At 44.7% G+C, this 27,865-nt stretch overlaps 1 protein-coding gene across 3 annotated transcripts in view; it reads right to left on the minus strand.

Moving 5' to 3' along the window:
- UCHL5 (ubiquitin C-terminal hydrolase L5) overlaps positions 1 to 27,865 on the minus strand; it is a 667,016-nt gene that overhangs the window by 285,590 nt on the left and 353,561 nt on the right. For all 3 annotated transcript variants that reach the window (XM_063940312.1, XM_063940311.1, XM_063940310.1), the window contains one exon: positions 6,801 to 6,934. In XM_063940312.1, coding sequence (XP_063796382.1) covers positions 6,801 to 6,934 — 134 coding nt within the window. The remainder of the gene's footprint in view (positions 1 to 6,800; positions 6,935 to 27,865) is intronic.

A 27,865-nucleotide genomic window follows, 5' to 3' on the forward strand; every position in this document is an offset into this window, starting at 1 on the left:
TCCTGACCCTGCCCTGCTCCACTTGTCCACATGTCCGTGGTTAAGTGGACATTGGGTACAACTGCATTTTTTAGGACACTGGTGAGTCTTTTTCTGACGTCCGTGTACATTCTCGGTATCGCCTGCCTAGAGAAGTGGAACCTAGATGGTATTTGGTAACGGGGGCACACTGCCTCAATAAATTGTCTAGTTCCCTGTGAACTAACGGCGGATACCGGACGCACGTCTTACACCAACATAGTTGTCAAGGCCTCAGTTATCCGCTTTGCAGCAGGATGACTGCTGTGATATTTCATCTTCCTCGCAAAGGACTGTTGAACAGTCAATTGCTTACTGGAAGTAGTACAAGTGGGCTTACGACTTCCCCTCTGGGATGACCATCGACTCCCAGCAGCAACAACAGCAGCGCCAGCAGCAGTAGGCGTTACACGCAAGGATGCATCGGAGGAATCCCAGGCAGGAGAGGACTCGTCAGAATTGCCAGTGACATTGCCTGCAGGACTATTGGCATTCCTGGGGAAGGAGGAAATTGACACTGAGGGAGTTGGTGGGGTGGTTTGCGTGAGCTTGGTTACAAGAGGAAGGGATTTACTGGTCAGTGGACTGCTTCCGCTGTCACCCAAAGTTTTTGAACTTGTCACTGACTTATTATGAATGCGCTGCAGGTGACGTATAAGGGAGGATGTTCCGAGGTGGTTAACGTCCTTACCCCTACTTATTACAGCTTGACAAAGGGAACACACGGCATGACACCTGTTGTCCGCATTTCTGTTGAAATAGTTCCACACCGAAGAGCTGATTTTTTTGGTATTTTCACCAGGCATGTCAACGGCCATATTCCTCCCACGGACAACAGGTGTCTCCCCGGGTGCCTGACTTAAACAAACCACCTCACCATCAGAATCCTCCTGGTCAATTTCCTCCCCAGCGCCAGCAACACCCATATCCTCCTCATCCTGGTGTACTTCAACACTGACATCTTCAATCTGACTATCAGGAACTGGACTGCGGGTGCTCCTTCCAGCACTTGCAGGGGGCGTGCAAATGGTGGAAGGCGCATGCTCTTCACGTCCAGTGTTGGGAAGGTCAGGCATCGCAACCGACACAATTGGACTCTCCTTGTGGATTTGGGATTTCGAAGAACGCACAGTTCTTTGCGGTGCTACTGCTTTTGCCAGCTTGAGTCTTTTCATTTTTCTAGCGAGAGGCTGAGTGCCTCCATCCTCATGTGAAGCTGAACCACTAGCCATGAACATAGGCCAGGGCCTCAGCCGTTCCTTGCCACTCCGTGTGGTAAATGGCATATTGGCAAGTTTACGCTTCTCCTCCGACAATTTTATTTTAGGTTTTGGAGTCCTTTTTTTACTGATATTTGGTGTTTTGGATTTGACATGCTCTGTACTATGACATTGGGCATCGGCCTTGGCAGACGACGTTGCTGGCATTTCATCGTCTCGGCCATGACTAGTGGCAGCAGCTTCAGCACGAGGTGGAAGTGGATCTTGATCTTTCCCTAATTTTGGAACCTCAACATTTTTGTTCTCCATATTTTAATAGGCACAACTAAAAGGCACCTCAGGTAAACAATGGAGATGGATGGATACTAGTATACAATTATGGACGGACTGCCGAGTGCCGACACAGAGGTAGCTACAGCCGTGAACTACCGTACTGTGTCTGCTGCTAATATAGACTGGTTGATAAAGAGATGTCGTAGTATGTATGTATGAAGAAGAAAGAAAAAAAAAACACGGTTAGGTGGTATACAATTATGGACGGACAGCCGAGTGCCGACACAGAGGTAGCCACAGCCGTGAACTACCGTACTGTACTGTGTCTGCTGCTAATATAGACTGGTTGATAAAGAGATGTCGTAGTATGTATGTATGAAGAAGAAAGAAAAAAAAACCACGGGTAGGTGGTATACAATTATGGACGGACTGCCGAGTGCAGACACAGAGGTAGCCACAGCCGTGAACTACCGTACTGTACTGTGTCTGCTGCTAATATAGACTGGTTGATAAAGAGATGTCGTAGTATGTATGTATGAAGAAGAAAGAAAAAAAAACCACGGTTAGGTGGTATACAATTATGGACGGACTGCCGAGTGCCGACACAGAGGTAGCCACAGCCGTGAACTACCGTACTGTACTGTGTCTGCTGCTAATATAGACTGGTTGATAAAGAGATGTCGTAGTATGTATGTATAAAGAAGAAAGAAAAAAAAACCACGGTTAGGTGGTATACAATTATGGACGGACTGCCGAGTGCCGACACAGAGGTAGCCACAGCCGTGAACTACCGTACTGTACTGTGTCTGCTGCTAATATAGACTGGTTGATAAAGAGATGTCGTAGTATGTATGTATGAAGAAGAAAGAAAAAAAAAACCACGGTTAGGTGGTATACAATTATGGACGGACTGCCGAGTGCCGACACAGAGGTAGCCACAGCCGTGAACTACCGTACTGTACTGTGTCTGCTGCTAATATAGACTGGTTGATAAAGAGATGTAGTAGTATGTATGTATAAAGAAGAAAGAGTTAAAAACCACGGGTAGGTGGTATACAATTATGGATGGACTGCCGAGTGCCGACACAGAGGTAGCTACAGCCGTGAACTACCGTACTGTGTCTGCTGCGACTGGATGATAAATAATGATATAAAAAATATATATATATCACTACTGCAGCCGGACAGGTATATATATTATATAATGACGGACCTGCTGGACACTGTCTGTCAGCAGAATGAGTTTTTTATAGAATAAAAAAAAAAAACACCACACAAGTGAAGTCACACGACGAGTGTTTAACTTTTTCAGGCAATCACAATATAGTATACTACTAACTATACTGGTGGTCAGTGTGGTCAGGTCACTGGTCAGTCACACTGGCAGTGGCACTCCTGCAGCAAAAGTGTGCACTGTTTAATTTTAATATAATATGTACTCCTGGCTCCTGCTATAACCTATAACTGGCACTGCAGTGCTCCCCAGTCTCCCCCACAATTATAAGCTGTGTGAGCTGAGCACAGTCAGATATATAATATATACATAGATGATGCAGCACACTGGGCTGAGCAGTGCACACAGATATGGTATGTGACTGTCTTGTACTCCTGGCTCCTGCTATAACCTATAACTGGCACTGCAGTGCTCCCCAGTCTCCCCCACAATTATAAGCTGTGTGAGCTGAGCACAGTCAGATATATAATATATACATAGATGATGCAGGCATGCAGCACACTGGGCTGAGCAGTGCACACAGATATGGTATGTGACTGAGTCACTGTGTGTACCGTTTTTTTCAGGCAGAGAACGGATATATTAAATAAAACAACTGCACTGCTGGTGGTCACTGTGGTCAGTCACTAAACTCTGCACTCTCTTCTACAGTATCAGCCTCAGGTCAATCTCTCTCTCTCTCTCCTAATCTAAATGGAGAGGACGCCAGCCACGTCCTCTCCCTATCAATCTCAATGCACGTGTGAAAATGGCGGCGACGCGCGGCTCCTTATATAGAATCCGAGTCTCGCGAGAATCCGACAGCGTCATGATGACGTTCGGGCGCGCTCGGGTTAACCGAGCAAGGCGGGAAGATCCGAGTCGCTCGGACCCGTGAAAAAAAACATGAAGTTCGTGCGGGTTCGGATTCAGAGAAACCGAACCCGCTCATCTCTATGTATAATGCTGCATATCTACAGCTCCGCTGTTTTTTTTTACTGCTGCTGTGGTGATGGTTCACTGCGTCATCGCGCTGCCAGGCTTGGCTAGAGTGACTACATATACACACACATGCAGCACACACGGCTATAGAAAATACTCAACAAGCGATTAGCTGCTTATAACCATGTTTCAGTGCTGGGCACTGATGACAGTGGGGCAGATGTATTAACCTGGAGAAGGCATAAGGAAGTGATAAACCAGTGATATGTGCAAGGTGATGAAGGCAGCAGCCAATCAGATCCTAACTGTTAATTTACATATTGGAGCTGATTGGCTGGTGCCTTTATCACCTTGCTCATATCACTGGTTTATCACTTCCTTATGCAGTATCCAGGTTAATACATCCGCCCCAGTATTTTCTATAGCCATGAGCGCTGACTTCCATTCCCATATATTTGTATGCTGTGAGGGCACCAGCAAAAGTGATTATTGTTATGGGATTGCCAGTCTGCCTTTCATATACAGTATATATCTACACAATTGTGACGTGATTTCTGGTGTATCTTATCCATGTTTATACATGAGAAATTAAAGTATCAGTAGTGGATTATGACCTATTAAACACAATTTTTCTGATACACTTAGATTTCAGTTTGAACACACCCCACCCAAATCTAAATCTCTCTGCACATGTTACATCTGTCCCACCTGCAGTGAAACATGGTTTTGCCCAGTTGTGTGATTTTTGCTTTGCTAACAAAACTGAATCAGGCCCATAGTGCTTAGAAGACCAGCTGGTACTTCAACCGGTATTAGCGTACATAGGGCTTCATTCAACGCTGATTGCAATTGCGACTGAACGCACACTGTTTGCGATCACAACTGTAAATCTGCAAAGACCGCTAGTCAAAACCACAATTAAATCTGCAATTATATAACCCTATTGCAAACAGAGCCCACTGCCATTACACACATAGCTACAAACACAATTTTGAATGAATATACGCAATATTAAGAGAATAAACGCATCTATTGTATAGCAATGACAGCACAAAACCATATATAGTAATTTATTAATGATTTGTACATTAATGTAGCTATGTGAAAAGACGGCATTCAAAAATAATTTTGCAATAATGTGCTGGGATGGCTTGCTTCTTGTCAGAATAATGTTCGGCAGGCATTAAGGGTCATGGTTTAAACACAATAAATATTGTACGCAGGGGGTAATTGAGATCTGATCATTTACTCTGACATGTGGCGGACACCCAGCACAGGGCTAGTCCGCCCCGCATGTCAGGCCCCCCTCCCCCCCCCCCTCCTCCCCCCAGGTGCAAAAGCATTGCACGGCGGCGATGCTCCTGCACCTGGCGAGCAGCACCCTGCCAGTGCAGCTTCTGTCATGTAGCTGCCACGGCCCGCCCCCCCAATGTTCCGGACACGCCTGCGTTGTCCGGACTGCCACTCGCTAATGTCGTTCTAGCACCGTTGGCAAGCCCCACGACTGCCTCTGCCTGTCAATCAGGCAAAGGCGATTGCAGCAAGCATCTCACTGGGCTCCTGTGGTGCGCACTCCAGCAAGGGCTTCAGACTGCGATCACTGCAGCGATCCAGTCTGAATTAGCCCCATAGTAATAAGTTATGCACAACACTGTGCTAAAATGAGCATACACATGGCAAAATACATACCTTCAGTCTACGTAGCTCTCTTGGTACTCAGACTATATCGTTGATGCGTTTGCAATTCCTGAATTCTGTTTTGCATATTTTGCAATTGCAACGCCTGCGACACACCCACTACATGCCCTGCATAGCAGAAATTGAGGAGCCATCCCACTAACACGCCTCCGCCAATATTTATCGTCGCTAAATGTGTTCGCAGATACCTACTGTATTTACGATCATGAAAAACAGAATTTGAGTGTGCACACTGTCTTGTTTATGGTTGTATACACATGTGCTAATAATCGCTTATTGTGCTGTAATTTGCATTTGCGACTGAATAAGGTCCATAGTGCTTAGAAGCCGGCTGGTACTTCAGGAAAGTCTTACAGTTTCTGAGAACCGCCTCATGCTGCAACACCTAGCACCTGAGCGCATGTTAAGGAATCCCTACAGAGTCATCTGTCCTGCATCATCAGACCACTTCTATAATTACTGCAGTACAATCTCCACTCAAGAGATTATCCTGCCTGGACGTTATTGCATACATCAGACACTCCAGAGTCGCTGTACCAACCATAGGCCTGCAGGTAATCAGAGACTGTTGCTCTGACATTTAACATTGTATTTCCTGACTAATAATGTCCATTTCTTTATGAGGAGAAAACTGCTCAAACCTCCCAGATGCTAGACAAACCACAAATACGGACATCATTGAATCTGCTTCATATTATGTACAATATCTACAATTTCTGGCAACTCATGTACTATCAGGTTAAACAGAATTGCCCTTAGAGGATTCCCCATTGGACAGCTTTCCTTTCTCTGTTCAGCAGACATTGATTATTTTCACACAGATGGTACACTATTTACAGGGGTCACCTCAAGTGAGAATAAAAAAGGGACAGCATCTAGGACAAAGAGCCCAATTTAGATGGTGTAGATCAAAGCCTGTTTTGTGCATGTGCAGAACAGGTCTTGCAATATTGCTCAATAATAGTTGCGATGAAGATCAGAGGCACCCTGATCTCGCAAATGCACGCAGGAGGCGTCTATTTTCTACAGATGCCGTCTGATGCATTCCAATTATAATTACACGGAAAGGCTGAGTTGGCCAAGCTGGGGTCCTTGCCACTCTATCTGCAAACTTAAGGGAAAACTGAAGAGCGGACAAGAGAAAGCCTTCTGAAGAAACAACCACTGCTTGCCTGTGGATCCTGTAATAAACCTTAGCCATCAAACAACCTTTCTGTATGTGCCTTATGGTTCTGTTACTATTCACAAGAAAAAAAAATACTGCATACAGTGTATATACAGTACCTTTGCCAACATCTTTCATCAAACACTGTTAGGAGACTGCTGTTGTTGTTTTTTTGGTGCTTTAATACCCCAACAGTATAACACTTTTGCAATAAAATATACACCATGCATCCCTATGCTGACAGGTTAATTTTAAAGCAGAGAATAAATACCTAAGTCAACAGGTCCATCTCGCAAGCCATCCAGCTCATATAGTCTTCCATTGACGGGGACATAACTGACAAAGTGAAAGGCATCCTCATCATCTTTTGCTGAAGACTTTGCATCAAACTCAAACATTTGCTGTCTGTAAATTTAAGACAAAGATTGATGTTAAACATCCAACACACTTCTATTTAAATAAATAATTTTGTGAACATCATTTTTTTCATATTCACCTATTTAAAAGACAAGTAAATCAATGTTCTGTGTACTGATGAGTATTAATCTAGAACTCAAGCATTTTAAAAATTACCCCTGATCAGGTTATACCTCCTGTTACTTCAGTTTCACTACAGCTGTCTCAGAGTTACTTGCTCTTCACAATCCCCCATCCTACCCATAATCCCCCACCCCTTCTTTTTACATTTGTAATCTTTTGATTTGCCTCTATACTCTCATCTCCTCTTTTCCCTGCTACTGCTTTTCATATTTTTTTCAATGGCTACCAATAGTTCACCAACTTATATTTCTCACTAGCATTTTTCACAGATTCTATTCTTATGCGCCCCCTAGCAGCCACCACCTCCACTACACAATTCTGAATCCCTGTCAAACCCATTGCAGACTCCAGGCTGTGGTGCAAAAATTACTGCTTACATCTTCTAGGCCACAGGTTCTCAAACTCGGTCCTCAGGACCCCACACGGTGCATGTTTTGCAGGTCTCCTCACAGAATCACAAGTGAAATAATTAGCTCCACATGTGGACCTTTTAAAATGTGTCTGTGAGTAATTAATACACCTGTGCACCTGCTGGGTTACCTGCAAAACATGTACTGTGTGGGGTCCTGAGGACTGAGTTTGAGAACCCCTGTTCTAGGCTGTCAAATAACTCCTTACAGTGTGCTCTGCAGCCACAAACTGATAAGTGTTACGACTTCAAAGTTTACTACTTTGGAGACACAGTTTCTATCGTATATCCCTACCACAGCAACTGCATTGGTGCATCTGCAACTGCATGTATAGGTGTATGACACAATACTGTGGCTTGACTCTGGCAGAAAAAAAAAAGGTAAGAGACATTGGGGGAGATGTATTAAGCCTGGAGATGGCATAAGGGAGTGATAAAACAGTGATAAGTGCAAGGTGATGACTCACCAGCCAGTCAGCTCCTAACTGTCATTTTTCAAATTGGTAATGAGTGGTTGGTGCATTATCACCTTGCACTTATCACTGCTTTATCACTTCTTTATCCCTTCTCCAGGTTAATACATCTGCCTCTATCCTATGTCCATATCCTGTATAGAGTATCTGTTCCTCCACATCATTGGGTAGGGACCAGGTGAAAGCTTTTCAAAGCTACTGGGTCTTCAGTGGTTTCGGCAGCTGGATTTAAAGAAACAATTATTGGGCAAATTCAGGTTGGATCGCAAAGTATTTCTCTTACGTCCTAGAGCAGGCTTTTCCAACCAGTGTGCCGTGGCACACTGGTGTGCCTCGACCAGTTGCAAGGTGTGCCGCAGAGCCAGAGCAGCTTCCTGCATCTACAAAGTGAACTGTTGGCCCAGGCTCTTCTTAAAGGATTAGTCATGCTCCGGCCGTGACCTATGCATTCAAGACGCGGCATTGTGATATCATAGGTCACGGCCACCACATCTCACCACCCAGCCAGCCCACCACCCACATCTTCCAGTTCCTGCATGCATACACAGCTTTCCTTGCCCAACCACATCCACACCTGCCCAACCGACCGCTGCTCAGTATTTGCAGCACTCCACTATGAACAACCCCTGCCACTGAGGGACAGGGAGGAGGACAGCTGACCAGTAGGGGCTAATATTTGTTATTTTAGTTTTCCTGTGGGGAACAATAGGATTTATGGGGGGAACAAGGTGATAGTTTTTTTCTGCGTAGGCCAATGTATGTGTGGATTTTTTTTTTTTTTACTGTGGGGAACGGATGGTGTGCCTTGGCAATTTTAAAATATTGTTTGGTGTGCCACGAGTAAAAAAGGTTGAAACTCACTGTCCTAGAGGATACTGAGTACCATTTAGTAAAAAGGGGTATAGACGGGTCCACTAGGAGCCATGGGCACTTTAAGAATTTGATAGTGTGGGCTGGCTCCTCCCTCTATGCGCCTCCTACCAGACTCAGTTTAGAAAATGTGCCCGGAGGAGCCGGTCACGATGAAGGAAGCGCCTGAAGAGTTTTCTGCATTTAATTTATATGTTTGTTATTTTCAGGCACGGCTGAATGGCACCAGCCTGTCTGGATCGTAGCACTTAGGGGAAGGGGTGGTGGTGGTGGTGGGGGGGGAACAGCCCAACCTCTTGAAGGGTTAATGGTCCCGTTCCCCGCTGACAGGACACTGAGCTTCTGAGGTACTTATTCGCAAGCCCACCACGGCAGGCCTACAGTCCCGCAGCACGCCGCCACTCCTAACAGAGCCAGAAGAATGAAGAGTGGTACGGAGACGCATGGCTTCTAAATGGGGCGGAATGCGTCTCCAGACACCGTGCACAACTGCGTCCCAGTACACCGTACACAGTACCCATACTGGCTGAGGTAATTTTGTGCTTAAAACGGATCTCTCCATTTTTTTAAGCATAAAATTACCTCAGCCAGTATAAAAAAGGGGGAAGACCGCGCGCCATTGAAGGGGCGGGGCTTCACTATGAGAGGATCCAGCAGCTCACCAGCGCCATTTTCCCTCTGCAGTGAACACAGACGCTGACAGGACAGGGACGTGCAGCTCCTCCAGTATGTCTCCAGATTACCTCAGCGGTGCCAGGGGATCATAGTGGGGGGGGGGGGATTATTCGTGTACTAAGTCCCCTGCCCGGGTATTTAGGCTGTGCCCTGGCAAAGCTTGGCATTAGCGATAAGGGCACAGTGGGGGCTGGCTCCACACATCTCTGTGTCTCTGAAGGGCTCATTGTGGGTTAATTGTGCTTAACCATTCCTGTGTGTGTGCGGTCACATTAGATTATGTCAGGCAAAGAGTGTGCGTCTTGTACCGCAAATTGTTCCTCTTCACCAGGGGGCTCACTACTAGGTACTCAGTGTTCAGACTAGCGGGGCTGAACTGGAATGGGTTAATTCTCTTAAGGGAATGATCTCAACTTTTTCTACAAAATTGTCCCGCAATGAGAAAGAGATGCAATACTTAAAGCAGACTGTGGACGAGCTTATGAACAGAGACTCAGTCCCCAAGACAGCGTCTCAATCCCCTCCCATTTGTCTGCAAAAGCAACCTCTGGCCCATATCCTGCAGTCTGACTCTGATGCTGACAGGTCAGACATGGGGGGGGATAGAGGCTTTTATAGCGGCTATAAGAGATGTTCTGCATATTCCTGATAAGGTGTCAGATGAGTGTGAGGAATCTTATTTTAAAGTAAAATAGAAGTCCACAGTCACTTTTCCTGCGTCAAAGGAATTGAATACCCTATTTGAAGAACCATGGGTTAATCCTGATAAGAAGTTTCAGATCCCTAAAAGCTTGCTCTCATCTTTTCCACTTCCTCTGGAGGATAGGAAAAAATGGGAAAATCCAACGATATCAGTCTCTAGGCTGTCACGTAAAAATGTATTTCCTGTTCCTGGTGCAGCCTCCCTGAAAGACACGGCTGATCGTAAAATTGCGACTACACTCAAATCTTTGTACACAGCTGCTGGGGTGACCCAAAGACCCACTATTGCATGTGCGTGGATCACTAAAGTCATTGCAAAATGGTCAGGTAACCTAACTGAGGGGTTAGATTCATTATCTATAGGGTAAGTTGTCTTACTCCTGCAGCATATACAGGACTCTGCAAACTTTATGGTGGAAGCCAAAAGAAAATAGGCGTGCTTAACGCACGCACCACCGCTATGGCAGTGTCGGCACGCAGAGGCTTGCGGCTACGCCAGTGGACTGCTGACGCGGATTCCAGGAAAGGCGTGGAAGGCCTACCATTCACAGGAGAGGCCTTGTTCGGAGATGAATTAGACAAATGGATCTCCACAGCTACTGCGGATAAGTCAACATATCTTCCTTCCGCAGCCCCCCACCCAACTAAGAAGACTTACTCAGCTTCTAAGTTACAGTCCTTTCGAACGGCCAAGTTCAAATCCAGAGGTGCATCTACATCCTCCAGCGGCACAAAAGGTAAGCCACGCAAACCAGCAACAGCAAGTCATTCAATACAACAGGAAGACATTTTTTTCTCAGTATAAGCGCCCAATGTTTGTTTTTATTCTTTAATTTGGAAGCTAGAAGACCACCTCTTTTGCCACGTTTCTCTTCCTTGAAAGATAAAGACACTGATTCCTCCCTTTTTTTAGACTACCGTCTGCCCAACCACAAATACAGATAAAAAAACGTGGCAAAAGAGGTGGTCTTCTAGCTTCCAAATTAAAGAATAAAAACAAACAACGTAAAAAAAAAACTTAATACTAGAATTAAGAGAAAATCCCCTATCAGTGAAATAGTACATCAAAATAACCAGGGAGAAAGACGATCAGTGGTCAAAATATTTAATCTAAGTACACATCTTCTAACGAGGGATCAAACCACCCTGTTAGAAAAAGGGCTTAAATATGCCCCTACTAATTACATCAGACCCTTTGATCTGTTCATAGACTTGCAAAAATTCAGTAGAAAACTCACTGTTAAAATTTTTTTCATTGGACAACATAATGTAGAACAAGAGGGAGAGGAAAATGTCACCACCCCCTTTCGTCCAAAATCGATCTTTTACCCCCAACATATTAAGGGACCTTTTATTGACACCTTTTGTGCTTTGGTGTTACATGACTTTGAAAATTTAAAATCTAAACCAAAAAAATCTAATAGCAACATCTCTAACCTCACATTTAAAGAACGTAAAGCTTTAAAGGAATTAAGAATGAATGGAAATCTTATTATCAAGCCCGCAGATAAAGGGAGGGGGATCGTCCTAATGGACGTAGAAAAGTATGAGAAAGAAATGTACCGACAACTAGATGATGTCACTACTTATAGGAAACTTAGAGTGGACCCTTTAAGTTCCACTCAAGAGAAATGTAAAAGTTTAATTGACAAATATTTAAAAAAAGGTACTATTACCGATAAGGAGGCTTCTTTTCTCCTACATGAAGATCCCAAAACCCCGGTAATCTACTTATTACACAAAGTCCACAAATGCCTGGTGGACCCCCCGGGAAGACCAATTATCTCGGGAGTGGATTCCACCACCGCCAATTTGTCACAATTTATTGATTCCTTTTTACAGCCTTTAGTTAAAATGAACCAGTCCCACCTTACAGATACAAGGGATTTTTTGTTGAACCTAGAAAAAGTGGTTTGGGAGGAGGGACTCACGTTAGCTACCGCTGATGTGAGTTCCCTCTATACTATCATTAACCACGACCAAGGTATCGAAGCAACCAAATATTTTCTTGAACGATCCAGTTTGTCTAGAGATCTACAGGATTTTTTGATAGAAGGTATCCGTTTCATTTTGACGAATAACACTTTTCTTTTCAAGGAGGACTTCTATATCCAAAAAACAGGGACTGCCATGGGCACCAGGTTCGCTCCGAGTTACGCCAACCTTTTTATGGGGTTATGGGAACTTGAAACCATTTGGACCAATAACCCCTTCGGAGCGAACCTGGTGTCTTATATGCGCTATATAGATGACATTTTTTTGATTTGGAAAGGTGGTAATGATCTCCTTGACGAATTTCTAACATCTCTAAATACCAATAATAAAAACATTAAACTATCTTTTACCATCAGCACCAGCAGTATCAATTTCTTAGATATTACTGTTTACGTCAAAGGGGGAAAATTACACACCATGAATTACACCAAGCCAACTGACTCTGGTTCTTATATCCCCATGACCAGCTGTCACCATGACAGCTGGCTTAACTCTATACCAAAGAGTCAGATAAATCGATTGAGACGTAACTGCACAGAACATGAGGTTTTTGTTAAACAAGCAGATGAAATGAAATCCAAGTTCAAGGAATGTGGCTATGATGAGAATAACATCAATTAAGAAATCACCAAGTTTGGTGAAATAAATAGGGAGGACCTTCTAAAGAAAAAATGCAAAAAAGATAAGAATCAGGGGTGTTACCAATGGGCATTTATAACAGAGTACACAAATCAACATAGACGAATGGAAAAAATTATAAAAAAACACTGGAACATCTTAAAAAAGGATCCAGTTATTGGGACTATCATTCCGGACAAACCAATACATATTTACAGAAAAGCACCCAATTTAAAAAACAAATTGGTATCCAGTATGTTATCCACAAAATCAAAAGGTCCTGCAACTAAATCTCATGGTTTTCATCGCTGTGGCTGTTGCCAAGGGTGTAAGCATATCAAATACACAGGCAACAGCAAGTTTGAAAAAATAGAGATTAATGGAAATTAAGTCAAGATAAAAGACTTCATAACCTGTAATTCGAAAAACATAGTATATGCAATACAGTGTTCGTGTGATAAGTTCTACATTGGTCGGACCTCTAGGCAGTTGAAAATTCGTCTATCTGAACACCTTAGAAATATCAAAAAAGGTCTAGAGACACACGCACTATCTTGTCACTTCAAAGAGACCCACGAAAGCTCATTTGAGCATATCAAAGCCTTTTATGGCATTAGGGCAGTTAAGGGGAATATCAGAGGTGGAAGTATTGCTAAAGCACTAGAAAAGCTGGAAATGAATTGTATCTATTCTTATAAAACTCTCTTTCCACAAGGCCTGAATAAGGACTTTGAATTGAAGTGGTTCCTTTGAATGTCTATTTTTTTATGTGTATATTTTGGTTACCGACCCATAATCTCTTTTCCAGATATTCCACTTATCAGATATGTACAAAGAAAGATTATCCGTGGATTTGATTGAACTTTATGGACCTCATCTTATGTTCACATGTATATACCTCATAAAAAGGAAGAAAATATCCATATGTCCTTATCTGCATATCTGTTAAAAAATTATGTTGTATCATTATAAAGGAAGGTCATATTAATGTCATCTTTCTTATATTTCTATTGTTCAGAATGCTGTACATATTGTTATAATTGTGATAACAATTAAGATCTACCAGCAATTTTCTGCAGTAATCCACTTCCATGTTTTTAGGAGCAGGCACCGCTGGAATCAGCGGTTCACCTTCTCTATTATCCCGGAAGTCGCGTTGGAACGCACATCCGCGAGCGGTGGAACGCATATCGCGGCACCACATGACTTCCGGTTTCGGAACGCACTTCCGTTCAGTGGAACGCAAGTGTGCGCCGCGATGGTGTGGAGGAGTGTGTAGTGACTGACACTAGTTTGTCAGCTAAGTGGAACTACTTCTACATGTACAAATGGCGGGGGGATTATTTACATCATTGCACTTCCTCCAGATCCGTTCTGTTTTGGTATAATACGCATTATTTATTTAATTATATACTTAGTATGGAGCTTTTTGGACTATATACGGATTTCTTCACTATAAATATGTCCTTTATATTGAAAGTATCCACGTTTTGGCTAATTCATATACTAATTGGTCATTCACCTGTGAGGTCATTTCCTGTTACCTCATTGGCCAGTGCCCAAATAAATAGCATGGGGTTGCACAGTGCCCACATGTCTTGAGGAAGGCTCCTGCTGAGCCGAAACGCGTCGACAACTTTGGGCACTGTGCAACTCTTAAAAACCAGCCTTCAAGGTATTCTTATCATTTGATTCACCTTTTACAGAATATAAGACTTTTTAGAAAAAAAAAAAAAAATTTGTGTCTGCAAATTCCAGCTTTGACATTTTTATTCTCCCCCTGTGGAGTGGTTTTATTTGTATGTACTCTTCTCCCAGTTATGGGATTTTGCATCTATTAAAAAAATTTTTTTAAATGGATTGATTGGCACCATTTTTAGTTTTTTTTGGATTTACAACTGCCCAAATACTCACTGGCATTTTGAGACCCGAAATAACTGTGGATCCAAAAGATACCTTGATAGGAACATCTCCACATTTCATTCTGTGAGTGTGGTACGCACCTTTATTTTGATATAGAAGTATATATGAAAGATACCTTTACATATTTGTCGTATCTTCACTTTAATGTGAGTTTAGGTATGCTCATCTACACATACTTTTTGGTGGAGGATACACGGAAAGGGTGAAGAGTTTTAAAAGAAACCTTTATGTGCACACATTTGTTCTTCCCAGTGTGAGTTGGGGTACGCACTTCATACAGACCCCCCATTTTTATCACTGCTTTCCTGCTCTGTTGATGGGATAGAAGGACTTTCTTTGAATACCATTATAAAACAATAGTACACATTGTATGTTTTGTTCTTTTTCATGTAACAATAACCGGACACCAATTATATCAACTGAGAACTTCTGTTGAAGTACCGAGGACTTCCATCTTAAATACCCTCAAGGGACGTATATTTTATTTTCATTTTAATATTCACATTGGGCGCTTATACTGAGAAAAAATTGTCTTCCTGTTGTATTGAATTTCTGTTTTCTGTGGGGTGTGGTGGCATCCCATTAGACAATTTATACTTTGTTAAAGCTGCCCTGCGCACATTTCAAACATTCCAAAAATTCCCCTGGTTTTCTCAGCAACAGCAAGTGCTCAGGAACAGAGCTCAGGCACTGCTTCCTCAAAGACTTCAGCATTACGGTGGACCGCAATGCCTGGAAAGCGGTCAGTTGGGAGCTCGCCTACAATTCTTCACTCAAAACTGGTCAATATCGTGCCAGGATCCGTGAGTCATAAATCTCATTTCCCAGGGCTACAGACTGGAGTTCCAAGAGCTCCCACCTTACAGATTCTTCAAATTAGGCTTGCCAGTTTCACAAGAGACAAGTATAACTTTACAACAGGCCATCCAAAAACTGGTACAGACTCACATCATTGTTCCAGTTCCACCTCATCAGCTAAACAAGGGGTACTATTCCAACTTGTTTGTAGTCCCGAAACCGAATGGTTCCGAGTTGGTAAGACCAATTTTTAACCTTTTATTGGTAAGACTAATTTTGGACCTCAAAATATTGAACCAGTACTTTCGAGTGTTCAAATTCTAGATGGAGTCTCTGAGAGCGGTGATCTCAGGTCTGGAGGATGGGGAATTCCTAGTCTCTCTGGATATCAAGGATGCATACCTTCACATTCCGATCTGGACGCCTCATCAGGCTTACATACGGTTTGCACTGCTGGACTGTCATCCCGATGGTTCGGGATGTCCTGAAGCCAACCCAGATATCGGTGCATCTATGCAATTGCCTTCTGGGGAAAATGGTGTCCTCTTGCGTGAAACCTTTCATATTGAAGAGCCTCGTAAGACCCTTCCAGCTCGATCTGTTGGACCAGGCCTGGCCAACCTGTGGCTCTCCAGCTATTTTGAAACTTCAAGTTCCAGCATGCTCTACCACAGTTTTGTTATTAGGGAATGCTAAAACTGTTGAAGAGCATAATGAGGCTTCTAGTTTTACAACAGCTGGAGAGCCACAGGTTGGCCAGGCCTGTGTTGGACAAATGGTCCGGATCGCATCTTCACATGCACCAGAGAATCCGTCTGTCGCCAAAGCCAGGATCTCCCTTCTGTGATGGCTACAGACTTCTCACCTTGTCGATGGTCGAAGGTTCAGAATTCAGAACAGGATTCTGCTGACCACAGACACAAGCCTCAGAGGTTGGGGAGAAGTCACTCAGGGGGTGCAATTTCAAGGAAGATGGTCAAGTCAGAAAGTTGTCTTTCCAATCAACATTCTGGAACTCAGGACCATATACAATGCCCTTCTGCAGGCCTCACATCTTCTTCAAGATCTGGCCATTCAGGCCCAGTCGGACAATGTGACGGCAGAAACGTACATAAACCGTAGGGCAGAACGAAAAGCAGAGCAGCAATGTCAGAGGTGTCAAGAATTCTCCTCTAAGCAGAGAGAAATGTTGTGGCGTTGTCAGTGGGAGTAGACAACTGGGAAGCAGACTTCCTCAGCAGACGCAACCTGCACCCGGGGGAGTGGTGCCTTCACCAGGAAGTATTCAGAAGTATTCAGGTGCTGTATATGTCGATGGGGATATCCACAGATCGACATGATGGCCTTTAGTCTCAACAAGAAGCTCAAGTGGTATTGTTCCAGGTTGAGAGACCCACAGGTGGTGGCGGTAGACGCCCTGACAACTCCATGGGTCTATAAGATGGTGTATGTGTTTCCTACACTTTCTGTGATCCCAATAATTCTAAAGAGAATAAAAAAGGAAGAGGTTCAAGCAATTCTAATTGCTCCGGACTGGCCAAGAAGGGCCTGGTACGTGGACCATCTGGAGATGCTCCTCGAAGATCAGTGCTTCTTCCTCTGCGCGAGGATCTTCTGCAACAGGGCCCGTTCGTCTATCAGGACTTACCACGGCTGATTTTAGCTAGAAGAGGGATCCATAACAAGGTTATCCCGACTATGATCTAAGCCAGGAAGGGGGTAACGTCTAAGAATTACGATCGTATTTGGAATAAATATACGTCTCTTGGTGTGAGAGCAGAAAAATGTATGCGGTGGAAATCCATCTAGGACGTTTCCTGCTTTTTCTACAAGGCACGTGCTACAAACAGCCGGAAGGCACGTGCTACAAACAGCCGGACATTAGCATACATGAGGAAGAACAACTATTGCAGCAAATCAAAACGGCTGCGGGATTGGGGGACGTCATTGTCATTGGGGATTTTAATTACCCGTATATAAACTGGAGTAACAATTCCTGTGCTAATGCGGGGGGTAGCAGGTTCTTAAATATGATTAGGGATCACTACTTGTCTCAATTAGTCGAGGACCCAACTAGAGGAAAAACTACGCTGGATCTAGTAATTACTAATGATGTGGACATTATATCAAACACTAAAGTTGGGGAGACTTTGGGTAACAGTGATCACTATATGATCACATTCAACATCAGTTTCAGGAAACATAGCTACAGGGGTTCAACCAAAACTTTTAACTTTAGGAATGCTAAATTTCAGTATGCTTAGATGTGCACTTAACGACATAGAGTGGGAGGTTCTGTTTAATAACAAGAACACTTCGGAAATGTGGGATGTTTTAAAAGGGTTGCTGGATAGCAATATTCATAACTTTATTCCCATGGGCAGTAAACACAGGAGTATTAAACTCAAACCGATGTGGCTTAACAAGAAGGTTAAGGCAGAAATGGATAAAAAAAAGCAAGCTTTCAAAGCATTTAAATCTAATGGAAAGGAGGAGTCTTTCAAGTATTACAAGGAGTGTAATAAGAAATGCAAAAAAGCAATAAGAGCAGCTAAAATGGAAAATGACAAGCAAATCTCTATAGAGAGTAAAACCAATCCAAAAAAGTTTTTTAAATACAAAAATGGTAAAAGGTTAAAAAAGGAGAATATAGGTCCATTAAAAGATGAATTAGGAGAATTGATAAATGATGATGAAATAAAAGCGGAAATAGTAAAGGACTGATGGAGCATAACAACTGTGACAGTAATGATTCATGGTTAGATACTTGTTTAAGCGAAGAAGTAGTCCGGTAGAGACTAAGCAAAATTAAGATTAATAAATCACCTGGTCCTGATGGACTTCACCCGAGGGTTCTTATAGAGTTTAGTTCACAACTAGCACGTCCCCTATACTTGATTTTCAATAGTTCCATTAGATCAGGCATGGTACCAAAGGATTGGCGTATAGCTGAGGTAGTGCCATTATTTAAAAAGGGATCCAAAAATCTTCCGGGAAACTACAGACCAGTCAGTTTAACATCTATAGTGGGGAAAATATTGGAAGGAATTCTAAGGGACGTCATACAGGAGTATCTAAAGTCCGCTAGGATTATTAGCAAGAACCAGTATGGGTTTGTGAGGGACAGGTCATGTCAGACTAACTTAATTAGCTTCTACGAGAAAGTGAGCATTAATCTTGATCAAGGAAAAGCAGTGGATGTGGTCTTCCTAGATTTTGCAAAGGCCTTCAATACAGTTTCTCACAGGAGACTGATGATCAAATTAAAGGAGATTGGCCTAGGAAAAACTATTTGCACATGGATAAGCAGCTGGTTGGATAGAAGGGTACAGCGAGTAGTGGTCAACGGGAAGTCCTCAACCTGGTCCCCCGTAGTCAGCGGAATACCACAAGGGTCCGTACTCGGACCACTACTGTTCAACATATTTATTAATGACCTAGAAATAGGCATGGAAAGCACATTTTCAATCTTTGCAGATAATACTAAACTGTGTAAGGTAATTAATTCAGAATTGGATGTGGAGTCCTTGCAGAATGATCTATCTAAACTTGAACTCTGGGCGTCTAAATGGAAAATGAGGTTCAATACAGACAAATGCAAGATTATGCATTTTGGGACAAAAAACAAACTTGCATCCTACATATTAAATGGGTAACGCCTAGGGGAAACAGAGTTGGAAAAAGATTTGGGGGTATTTATTGAGAATAGGCTTATTAACAGTACACAATGTCAAAACGCAAGTAAGGTGCTAGCGTGCATAAAAAGGGGAATTGAGACAAGGGACTCAGATGTAATCATGCCGCTGTATAAGGCATTGGTACATCCACACCTGGAATATTGTGTACAGTTTTGGGCACCATTGTATAAAAAAGACATCAGTGAACTCGAAAGTGTTCAAAGGCGAGCTACTAACTTGATTAAAAACCTAGAAGGACTGGACTATAAGGAAATACTTACTAGGCTGAATATGTATACACTAGAAAAGAGGCGCCTAAGAGGAGATATTATTAATATCTTCAAATATGTAAAGGGATATCACAAAGTTATCAGAGGAATTATTTATTAAAAGAACACAGTTTAGGACACATGGGCACTCGCTGCGACTGGAGGAGAGAAAGTTACGAACGCAACGGAGGAAAGGGTTCTTCACTGTTAGGGCAATCAGGATGTGGAATTCTCTGCCAGGGAAGGTGGTAATGGCAGACTCTGTAATTGGATTTAAAAAAAGAATGGATACATTTCTGAATGAAAAAGCTATCCAAGGTTATAATACTTAAAATATCAACGTGGTTAATTCGGGGGTAACATGATTTATAGTAGCTAACTAGTAATAAAACATTATTTAGCAAGTATGTAGAATCATCACAACTTAAAACAGGTTGAACACAATGGGCAATTTGCCTCTATTCAACCTCAAATACTACGTTACTATGTTAGGAGTGGATGTGGGCCTACGTCTGGGCTCCATAAAGGTCCAGATTTCGGCCTTGTCTATTTTCTTTCAGAAACAATTGGCTTCTCTCCCTGAGGTCCACACTTTCTTGAAAATAGGGGGAGGAGCCAGCCCACACTATTAAACTCTTAAAGTGCCCATAGCTCCCCAAGGGACCCATCTATACCCCATGGTACTAATGTGGACCCCAGCATCTTCTACAGACTGTGAGAAAAGGATTTACCGGTAGGTAATTAAAATCCTATTTTCTCTTACATCCTAGAGGATGCTGGGGTCCACATTAGTACTATGGGGATGTACCAAAGCTCCCAGTACGGGAGGGAGAGCGCGGAGGCTCCTGCAGAACTGATTGACAAATTTTTAGGTCCTCAGAGGCCTAAGTATCAAACTTGTAGAACTTAGCAAACATGTTCGACCCTGACCAAGTAGCCGCTCGGCAAAGTTGTAAAGCCGAGACACCCCGGGCAGCCACAAAGGAAGAACCCACCTTACGAGTAGAGTGGGACTTAACAGATTTTGGAGACGGCAATCCTGACGTAGAATACACATACTGGATAGTGAACCTGATCCAGTGAGAAATCATCTGCTTAGAAGCCGGCCACTCAACCTTGTTGGGATCATAAAGGACAAACAGAGCGTCCGACTTTCTGTGACAAGCAGACCTCTTCACATAGTTCATCAAAGTCCTCAACATCCAAGGACTCACAACATCCAAGGGAATTGAGGAGTCAGTATCCACTGGCACCGCAATAGGTTGGTTGATATGAAAGACGACACAACCTTTGGAAGAAACTGCTGATGCGTCCTGAGCTCAGCTCTATCCTCATGGAAAATTAAGTAGGGGCTTTTACAGGACAAAGTCCCCAATTCCGACACACGTCTAGCAGATGCTAACGCCAACAGTGTGATCGCCTTCCAAGTGAGAAATTGGACCTCAACCTCCTGTAAAGGCTCGAACCAATCCGATTGCAGGAACTGCAACACCACGTTAAGATCCCAGGATGCCATAGGAGGCACAAAGGGTGGTTGGATGCGCAGAACCCCTTTCAAGAAAGTCTGAACCTCAGGGAGGGCAGCCAACTGTTTCTGGAAGAAAATGGATAAGGCTGAAATTTGGAAATTTATGGATCCCAAACACAGTCCCGCATCCACAGGAAGAGGAGAAACCGTTCAAGTTGAAACTCCACCATAGGAAACTTCCTGGATTCACACCAAGACACATACTTTTTCAAAATGTGATGGTAATGTGTAGACGTTACTCCTTTCCTAGCCTGTATCAGGGTAGGAATAACCTGGGCTGGAATGCCTTTCCGAGCTAAGATCCGGCGTTCAACCTCTATGCCGTCAAACGCAGCCGTGGCAAGTCTTGATAAGTGAACGACCCTTGTTGCAGAAGGTCCTTTCGAAGAGGAAGAGGCCTCGGATCTTCCAGCAGTAACTCCAGAAGATCCGCGTACCAAGCTCTTCTTGGCCAGTCCGGAGCAATGAGAATCGCTTGAACTCGTTTTCTTTACGAGTTTTAGAATTCTTGGGCTGAGTGGAAGTGGAGGGAACACATGCACTGACTAGAACACCCACAGAGTTACCAGGGCGTCCACCGGCACTGCCTATGGGTATCGCGACCTGGAACATTACCTCAGAAGCTTCTTGTTGAGGTGGGAGGTCATCATGTCTATTTGAGGTACACCCCAAAGATTTGTCACCTCGTAACACCTCCGGATGGAGGCACTGCTCTCCCGAATGGAAATCATGTTTGCTGAGGAAGTCCGCTTCCCATTTGTCCACTCCCAGAATGAAGATTGCTGACAGCGTCACTGCGTGTATTTCTGCACAAAATAAGGATTTGTGTTACCTCCGACATTGCAGCCCTGCTCTTTGTTCCGCCCTGTCGGTTTATGTAGGCCACCTTTGTTACATTGTCCGAATGCACCTGAATGGCCTGATCTAGCAGAAGATGTGCCGTTTGTAGAAGACTCTTCGTTTACTCTTAGCTTGTACGCGGCTCTTAGTTCCAGAATGTTTATCGGAAGAATGGATTCCAGACTTGACCACCTTCCTAGGAAGGTTTCTCCTTGGGTGACAGCGCCCCAACCTCTGAGACTTGCATCCGTGGTTAGAAGGGTCAAGTTGTGAATCCCAAACATGCGGCCCTCGAGAAGGTGAGGCATTTGTATCCATCATAGGAGTGAAAATAAGATTTTAAACCTACCGGTAAATCTTTTTCTCCTAGTCCGTAGAGGATGCTGGGGACTCCGTAAGGACCATTGGGAATAGACGGGCTCCGCAGGAGACATGGGCACTAAAAAGAACTTTAGATATGGGTGTGCACTGGCTCCTCCCTCTATGCTCCTCCTCCAGACCTCAGTTACAGAAACTGTGCCCAGAGGAGACGGACAGTACGAGGAAAGGATTTTTGTTAATCCAAGGGCAAGAGTCATACCAGCCCACACCATCCACACCGTATTACATGGAATAAACGAACCAGTTAACAGCATGAAAGAAAACAGCATCAGCCCTAGACTGATCAAAACTGTAACATAACCCTTGTGCAGATGTAGTCTGCACTGGGACGGGCGCCCAGCATCCTCTACGGACTAGGAGTAAAAGATTTACCGGTAGGTTTAAAATTTTATTTTCTCTTACGCCCTAGAGGATGCTGGGGACTCCGTAAGGACCATGGGGATTATACCAAAGCTCCAAAACGGGCGGGAGAGTGCGGATGACTCTACAGCACCGACTGAGCAAACATGAGGTCCTCATCAGCCAGGGTATCAAACTTGTAGAACTTTGCAAAGGTGTTTGAACCCGACCAAGTAGCAGCTCGGCACAACTGTAATGCAGAGACACCTCGGGCAGCTGCCCAAGAAAAGCCCACCTTCCTAGTGGAATGGGCCTTTACAGAATTTGGTAACGGCAATCAACTTGTAGAATGAGCCTGCTGAATAGTGTTAAAGATCCAGCGAGCAGTAGTCTGCTTAGAAGCAGGAGCGCCAACCTTGTCGGCTGCATACAGGACAAACAGTTCCTCTGTTTTCCTAACCCGAGCCGTTCTGGCCACATAAATTTTCAATGCCCTGACCACATCAAGGGACTCGGAATCCTCCAAGTCCCGCGTAGCCACAGGCAACCACAATAGGTTGGTTCATATGAAAAGATGAAACCACCTTGGGCAAAAATTGAGGACGAGTCCGCAACTCCGCTCTATCCACATGGAAAATCAGATAGGGGCTTTTGTGAGATAAAGCCGCCAACTCCGACACTCGCCTTGCCGATGCCAAGGCCAACAACATGACCACTTTCCACCGTTTTAAGAGGCTCAAACCAGTGAGACTTAAGGAACCGAAACACCACGTTAAGGTCCCAGGGTGCCACTGGAGGAACAAAAGGAGGCTGGATATGTAGCACTCCCTTCACAAAAGTCTGTACTTCTGGGAGAGAAGCCAATTCCTTCTGAAAGAAAATGGATAGGGCCGAAATCTGAAACTTAATGGAGCCTAATTTTAGGCCCAAATTCACTCCAGTCTGTAGGAAGTGAAGGAAACGGCCCAGATGGAATTCTTCCGGAGGAGCATTCCTGGACTCACACCAAGATACATACTTCCGCCATATACGGTGATAATGTTTTGCTGTCACGTCCTTTCTAGCCTTTATCAGAGTAGGAATGACCTCATCCGGAATGCCCTTTTCCGCCATGCCGTCAAAGGCAGCCGTGGTAAGTCTTGGAACAGACAGGGCCCCTGTTGTAATAGGTCCTCTCTGAGAGGAAGAGGCCACGGATCTTCTGTGAGCATTTCCTGCAGATCCGGATACCAGGCCCTTTGAGGCCAATCTTGAACAATGAGAATTGTCTGTACTCCTCTTCTTAGGATTCTCAATATCTTGGAGAACCTGCGACTCTCTAGAAGGTGAGCACTCTGCAGCCACCACAGGAGATATACCCTGGCCCTGGGGGACAGGTTGATCATCTGATGAATGTGTAGATGTGACCCGGACCACTTGTCCAGAAGGTCCCACTGAAAAGTCCTCGCATGGAACCTGCCGAATGGAATGGCCTCGTAAGACGCCACCATCTTTCCCAGAACTCGAGTGCAGTGATGTACCGACACCCTTTTTTGGCTTCAAGATATTGAGAATCCAGCCGTGCTGCTGCAACACCCTCAGGGAAAGTGATACGCTGTTCAGCAACTGCTCTCTTGATCTCGCCTTTATTAGGAGATCGTCCAAGTACGGGATAATTGTGACACCCTGCTTGCGCAGGAGCACCATCATTTCCGCCATTACCTTGGTGAAAATCCTCGGAGCCGTGGAAAGCCCAAACGGCAACTTCTGAAATTGGTAATGACAATCCTGTACAGCAAATCTCAGGAACGCCTGATGAGGCGGATATATGGGGACATGAAGGTATGCATCCTTTATGTCCAGGGACACCATATAATCCCCCCACCCCCTCCAGGCTGGCAATGACCGCTCTGAGCGATTCCATCTTGAACTTGAACCTTTTTAAGTATAGGTTTAAGGATTTTAAATTTAAAATGGGTCTGACTGAACCGTCCGGTTTCGGGACCACAAACAGGGTTGAGTAATACCCCATCCCCTGCTGAAGCAGGGGAACTTTGATCACCACTTGTTGAAGACACAATTTTTGTATTGCATTTAAAACTATCTCCCTCTCTGGGGAAGAAGCCGGTAGGGCCGATTTGAAAAATCGGCGAGGAGGCACCTCTTTGAATTCCAGATTGTAACCCTGGGAAACAATTTCTATTGCCCAGGGATCCACCTGTGAGTGAACCCAGACGTGGCTGAAAAGTCGAAGACGTGCCCCCACTGGGGCGGACTCCCTCAGCGGAGCCCCAGCGTCATGCGGTGGATTTTGTGGAGGCCGGGAAGGACTTCTGCTCCTGGGAACTAGCTGTAGTTGGCAGCTTTTTCCCCCTGCCAAGAAAGGAAGATCCCCGTACTCTCTTGGGTTTATGCGACCGAAAGGACTGCATCTGATAATGTGGCGTTGTCTTAGGCTGTGAGGAAACATAAGGCAAAAAAGTTGATTTACCTGCAGTAGCTGTGGAAACTAGGTCCGTGAGACCTTCCCCAAACAATTCCTCACCCTTGTAAGGCAAAACCTCCATATGACTCTTCAAGTCGGCATCACCCGTCTATTGTCGGGTTCACAGGGCTCGTTTAGCAGAAATCGCCACAGCGTTGGCTCTGGAACCCAGTAGACCAACGTCTCTCTGAGCATCTCTCATATATAGGACATCATTCCTAATATGAACCAGGATCAATAAAATGGTTTCCTTATCCAGCGTATCTATATCAGCAGATAAGGTACCTGTCCACGCTGCTACAGTGCTACAAACCCAAGCAGACGCTATCACCGGTCTGAGTAATGTACCAGTATGTGTGTAAATTGACTTCAAGGTAGTCTCCTGCCTGCGATAAGCAGGATCCTTGAGGGTTGCGGTATCTTGAGATGGCAGCGCCACCTTTTTGGATAAGCGTGTCAACGCTTTGTCCACCCTTGGGGAGGATTCCCACCGTATCCTGTCCTTAGCCGGGAAAGGATACGCCATAAGAATCCTTTTGGGAATCTGCAGTTTTTTGTCTGGGGTTTCCCAAGCCTTTTCAAATAACTCGTTTAGCTCATGAGATGGGGGAAAGGTTACCTCAGGTTTCTTTTCCTTATACATGCGCACCCTCGTGTCAGGGACAGAGGGGTCATCTGTGATATGCAACACCTCTTTAATTGCAATAATCATATAATGAATACTTTTAACCAATTTTAGCTGCAAATTCGCATCATCATAGTCGACACTGGAGTCAGAATCCGTGTCGGTATCTGTGTCTACTACTTGGGATAGTGGGCGCTTTTGAGACCATGAAGGTCCCTGTGGCATAGTAAAAGGCAGGGCTAGACTCCATGTACATTCCCTGGACTCTGCTTTGTCCAACCTCTTGTGTAATAAATTCACATTTGCATTTAAAACATTCCACATATCCACCCAGTCAGGTGTCGGCATTGCCGACGGAGACACCACACTCATTTGCTCTACCTCCTTTCTAGAAGAGCCTTCCACTTCAGACATGCCGACACACGTGTACCGACACCCCACACACTCAGGGAAAGCTCTAATCTGGAGACAGTTCCCCCACAAGGCCCTTAAGAGAGACAGAGAGAGAGTATGCCAGCACACACCCAGCGCCAATTACTTTGGAAAAAATTCCCAGACAGATATAGCGCTTTTTATATATATATTGATTGCGCAAAATTATGTGTGTCCCCCCCCCCCCTTCTTTAAAACCCTCTGTCACCGTTTTCAGCAGGGGAGAGTCCAGGGAGCCAGCTTTTCAGCGTGTGCTGTGGAGAAAATGGCGCTGGTTAGTGCTGCGGGATCAAGCTCCGCCCCCTCAGCGGCGGGCTTCGGTCCCGTTCGAATCCATTCAAAAACTGGCGGGGATACCTATATAGAGCCCACAGAGCCAATATATATATTTTTACCAGTCCTAGAGGTGTAAATTGCTGCCCAGGGCGCCCTGCACCCATCAGTGCCTGCCGTGTGTGTTCTGTGCGGGAGCGCGTTACCTCAGTGAAGATATGAAGTCTTCTGCCGCCTCTGAAGTCTTCTTATCTTCTTATACTCACCCGGCTTCTATCTTCCGGCTCTGTGAGGAGGACGGCGGCGCGGCTCCGGGACGAACAGCGAGGAGAGACCTGCGTTCCGACTCCCTCTGGAGCTAATGGTGTCCAGTAGCCTAAGAAGCAGAGCCTAGCATTTAAGTAGGTCTGCTTCTCTCTCCTCAGTCCCTCGATGCAGGGAGCCTATTGCTAACAGGCTCCCTGAAAATAAAAAAAAACTTAACAAAATTCCTTCTTTTAGGAAACTTAGGAGAGCTCCCTGTAGTGCACCCAGTCTCCTCTGGGCACAGTATCAAACTGAGGTCTGGGGGAGGGGCATAGAGGGAGGAGCCAGTGCACACCCATATCTAAAGTTCTTTTCAGTGCCCATTTCTCCTGCGGAGCCCGTCTATTCCCCATGGTCCTTACGGAGTCCCCAGCATTCTCTAGGACGTAAGAGAAATCCTAGCTTTCAGCGACAGATAAATTCTGTGGTGCATGTGCAGATGAGACCCGGACCACTTGTCCAGAAGATCCAGTTGGAAGGGCCGTGCATGAAATCTTCCATACTGTAGAACCTTGGAGGAAGCAACCATCTTCCCCAGAAGGCGAATGCACCGATTAACTGATACCCAGGCAGGACTCGAGACATCCCGGACCATTGTATCACCAATGCCTTCTCCACCAGTAGAAACACCCTCTGCACTTCCGTGTCGAGAATCATCCCTAGGAAAGACAATCTCCTTGTCGGCTCCAAATGTGACTTTGGAAGAATCAGGATCCATCCATGATCCCTGAGTAGTCGAGTCGTGAGAGCAATGGACTGAAACAACCTCTCCCTGGACGATGCCTTTATCAGCAGATCGTCCAGATATGGAATTATGTTCAATCCACGTCTGCAGAGGTGTACCATCATCTCTGCCATCAACTTGGTGAATACCCTCGGTGCCTTAGAGAGGCAGAATGGCATTGCCTGGAACTGATAGTGACAGTCCAACAGTGCAAATCTGAGATGAGCCTGGTGTGGCGGCCAAATCGGAATGTGGAGGTACGCATCCTTGATATCTAGGCATACCAGGAATTCCACCTCCTCCAGACCTGAGGTCACCGCTCTCAGACTCCATTTTGAACTTGAATTCCCTCAAATAACGGTTTAACGACTTCAAGTTCAAAATTGGTCTGACCGAAGCATCCGGTTTTGATACCACAAATAGGTTTGAATAGTAACCCTTGCTTTACAGATGAGGTGGAACCGGAACAATGACA

Source organism: Pseudophryne corroboree, chromosome 9 (assembly GCF_028390025.1).
Source record: "Pseudophryne corroboree isolate aPseCor3 chromosome 9, aPseCor3.hap2, whole genome shotgun sequence".
NCBI classification, from domain to species: domain Eukaryota; kingdom Metazoa; phylum Chordata; class Amphibia; order Anura; family Myobatrachidae; genus Pseudophryne; species Pseudophryne corroboree.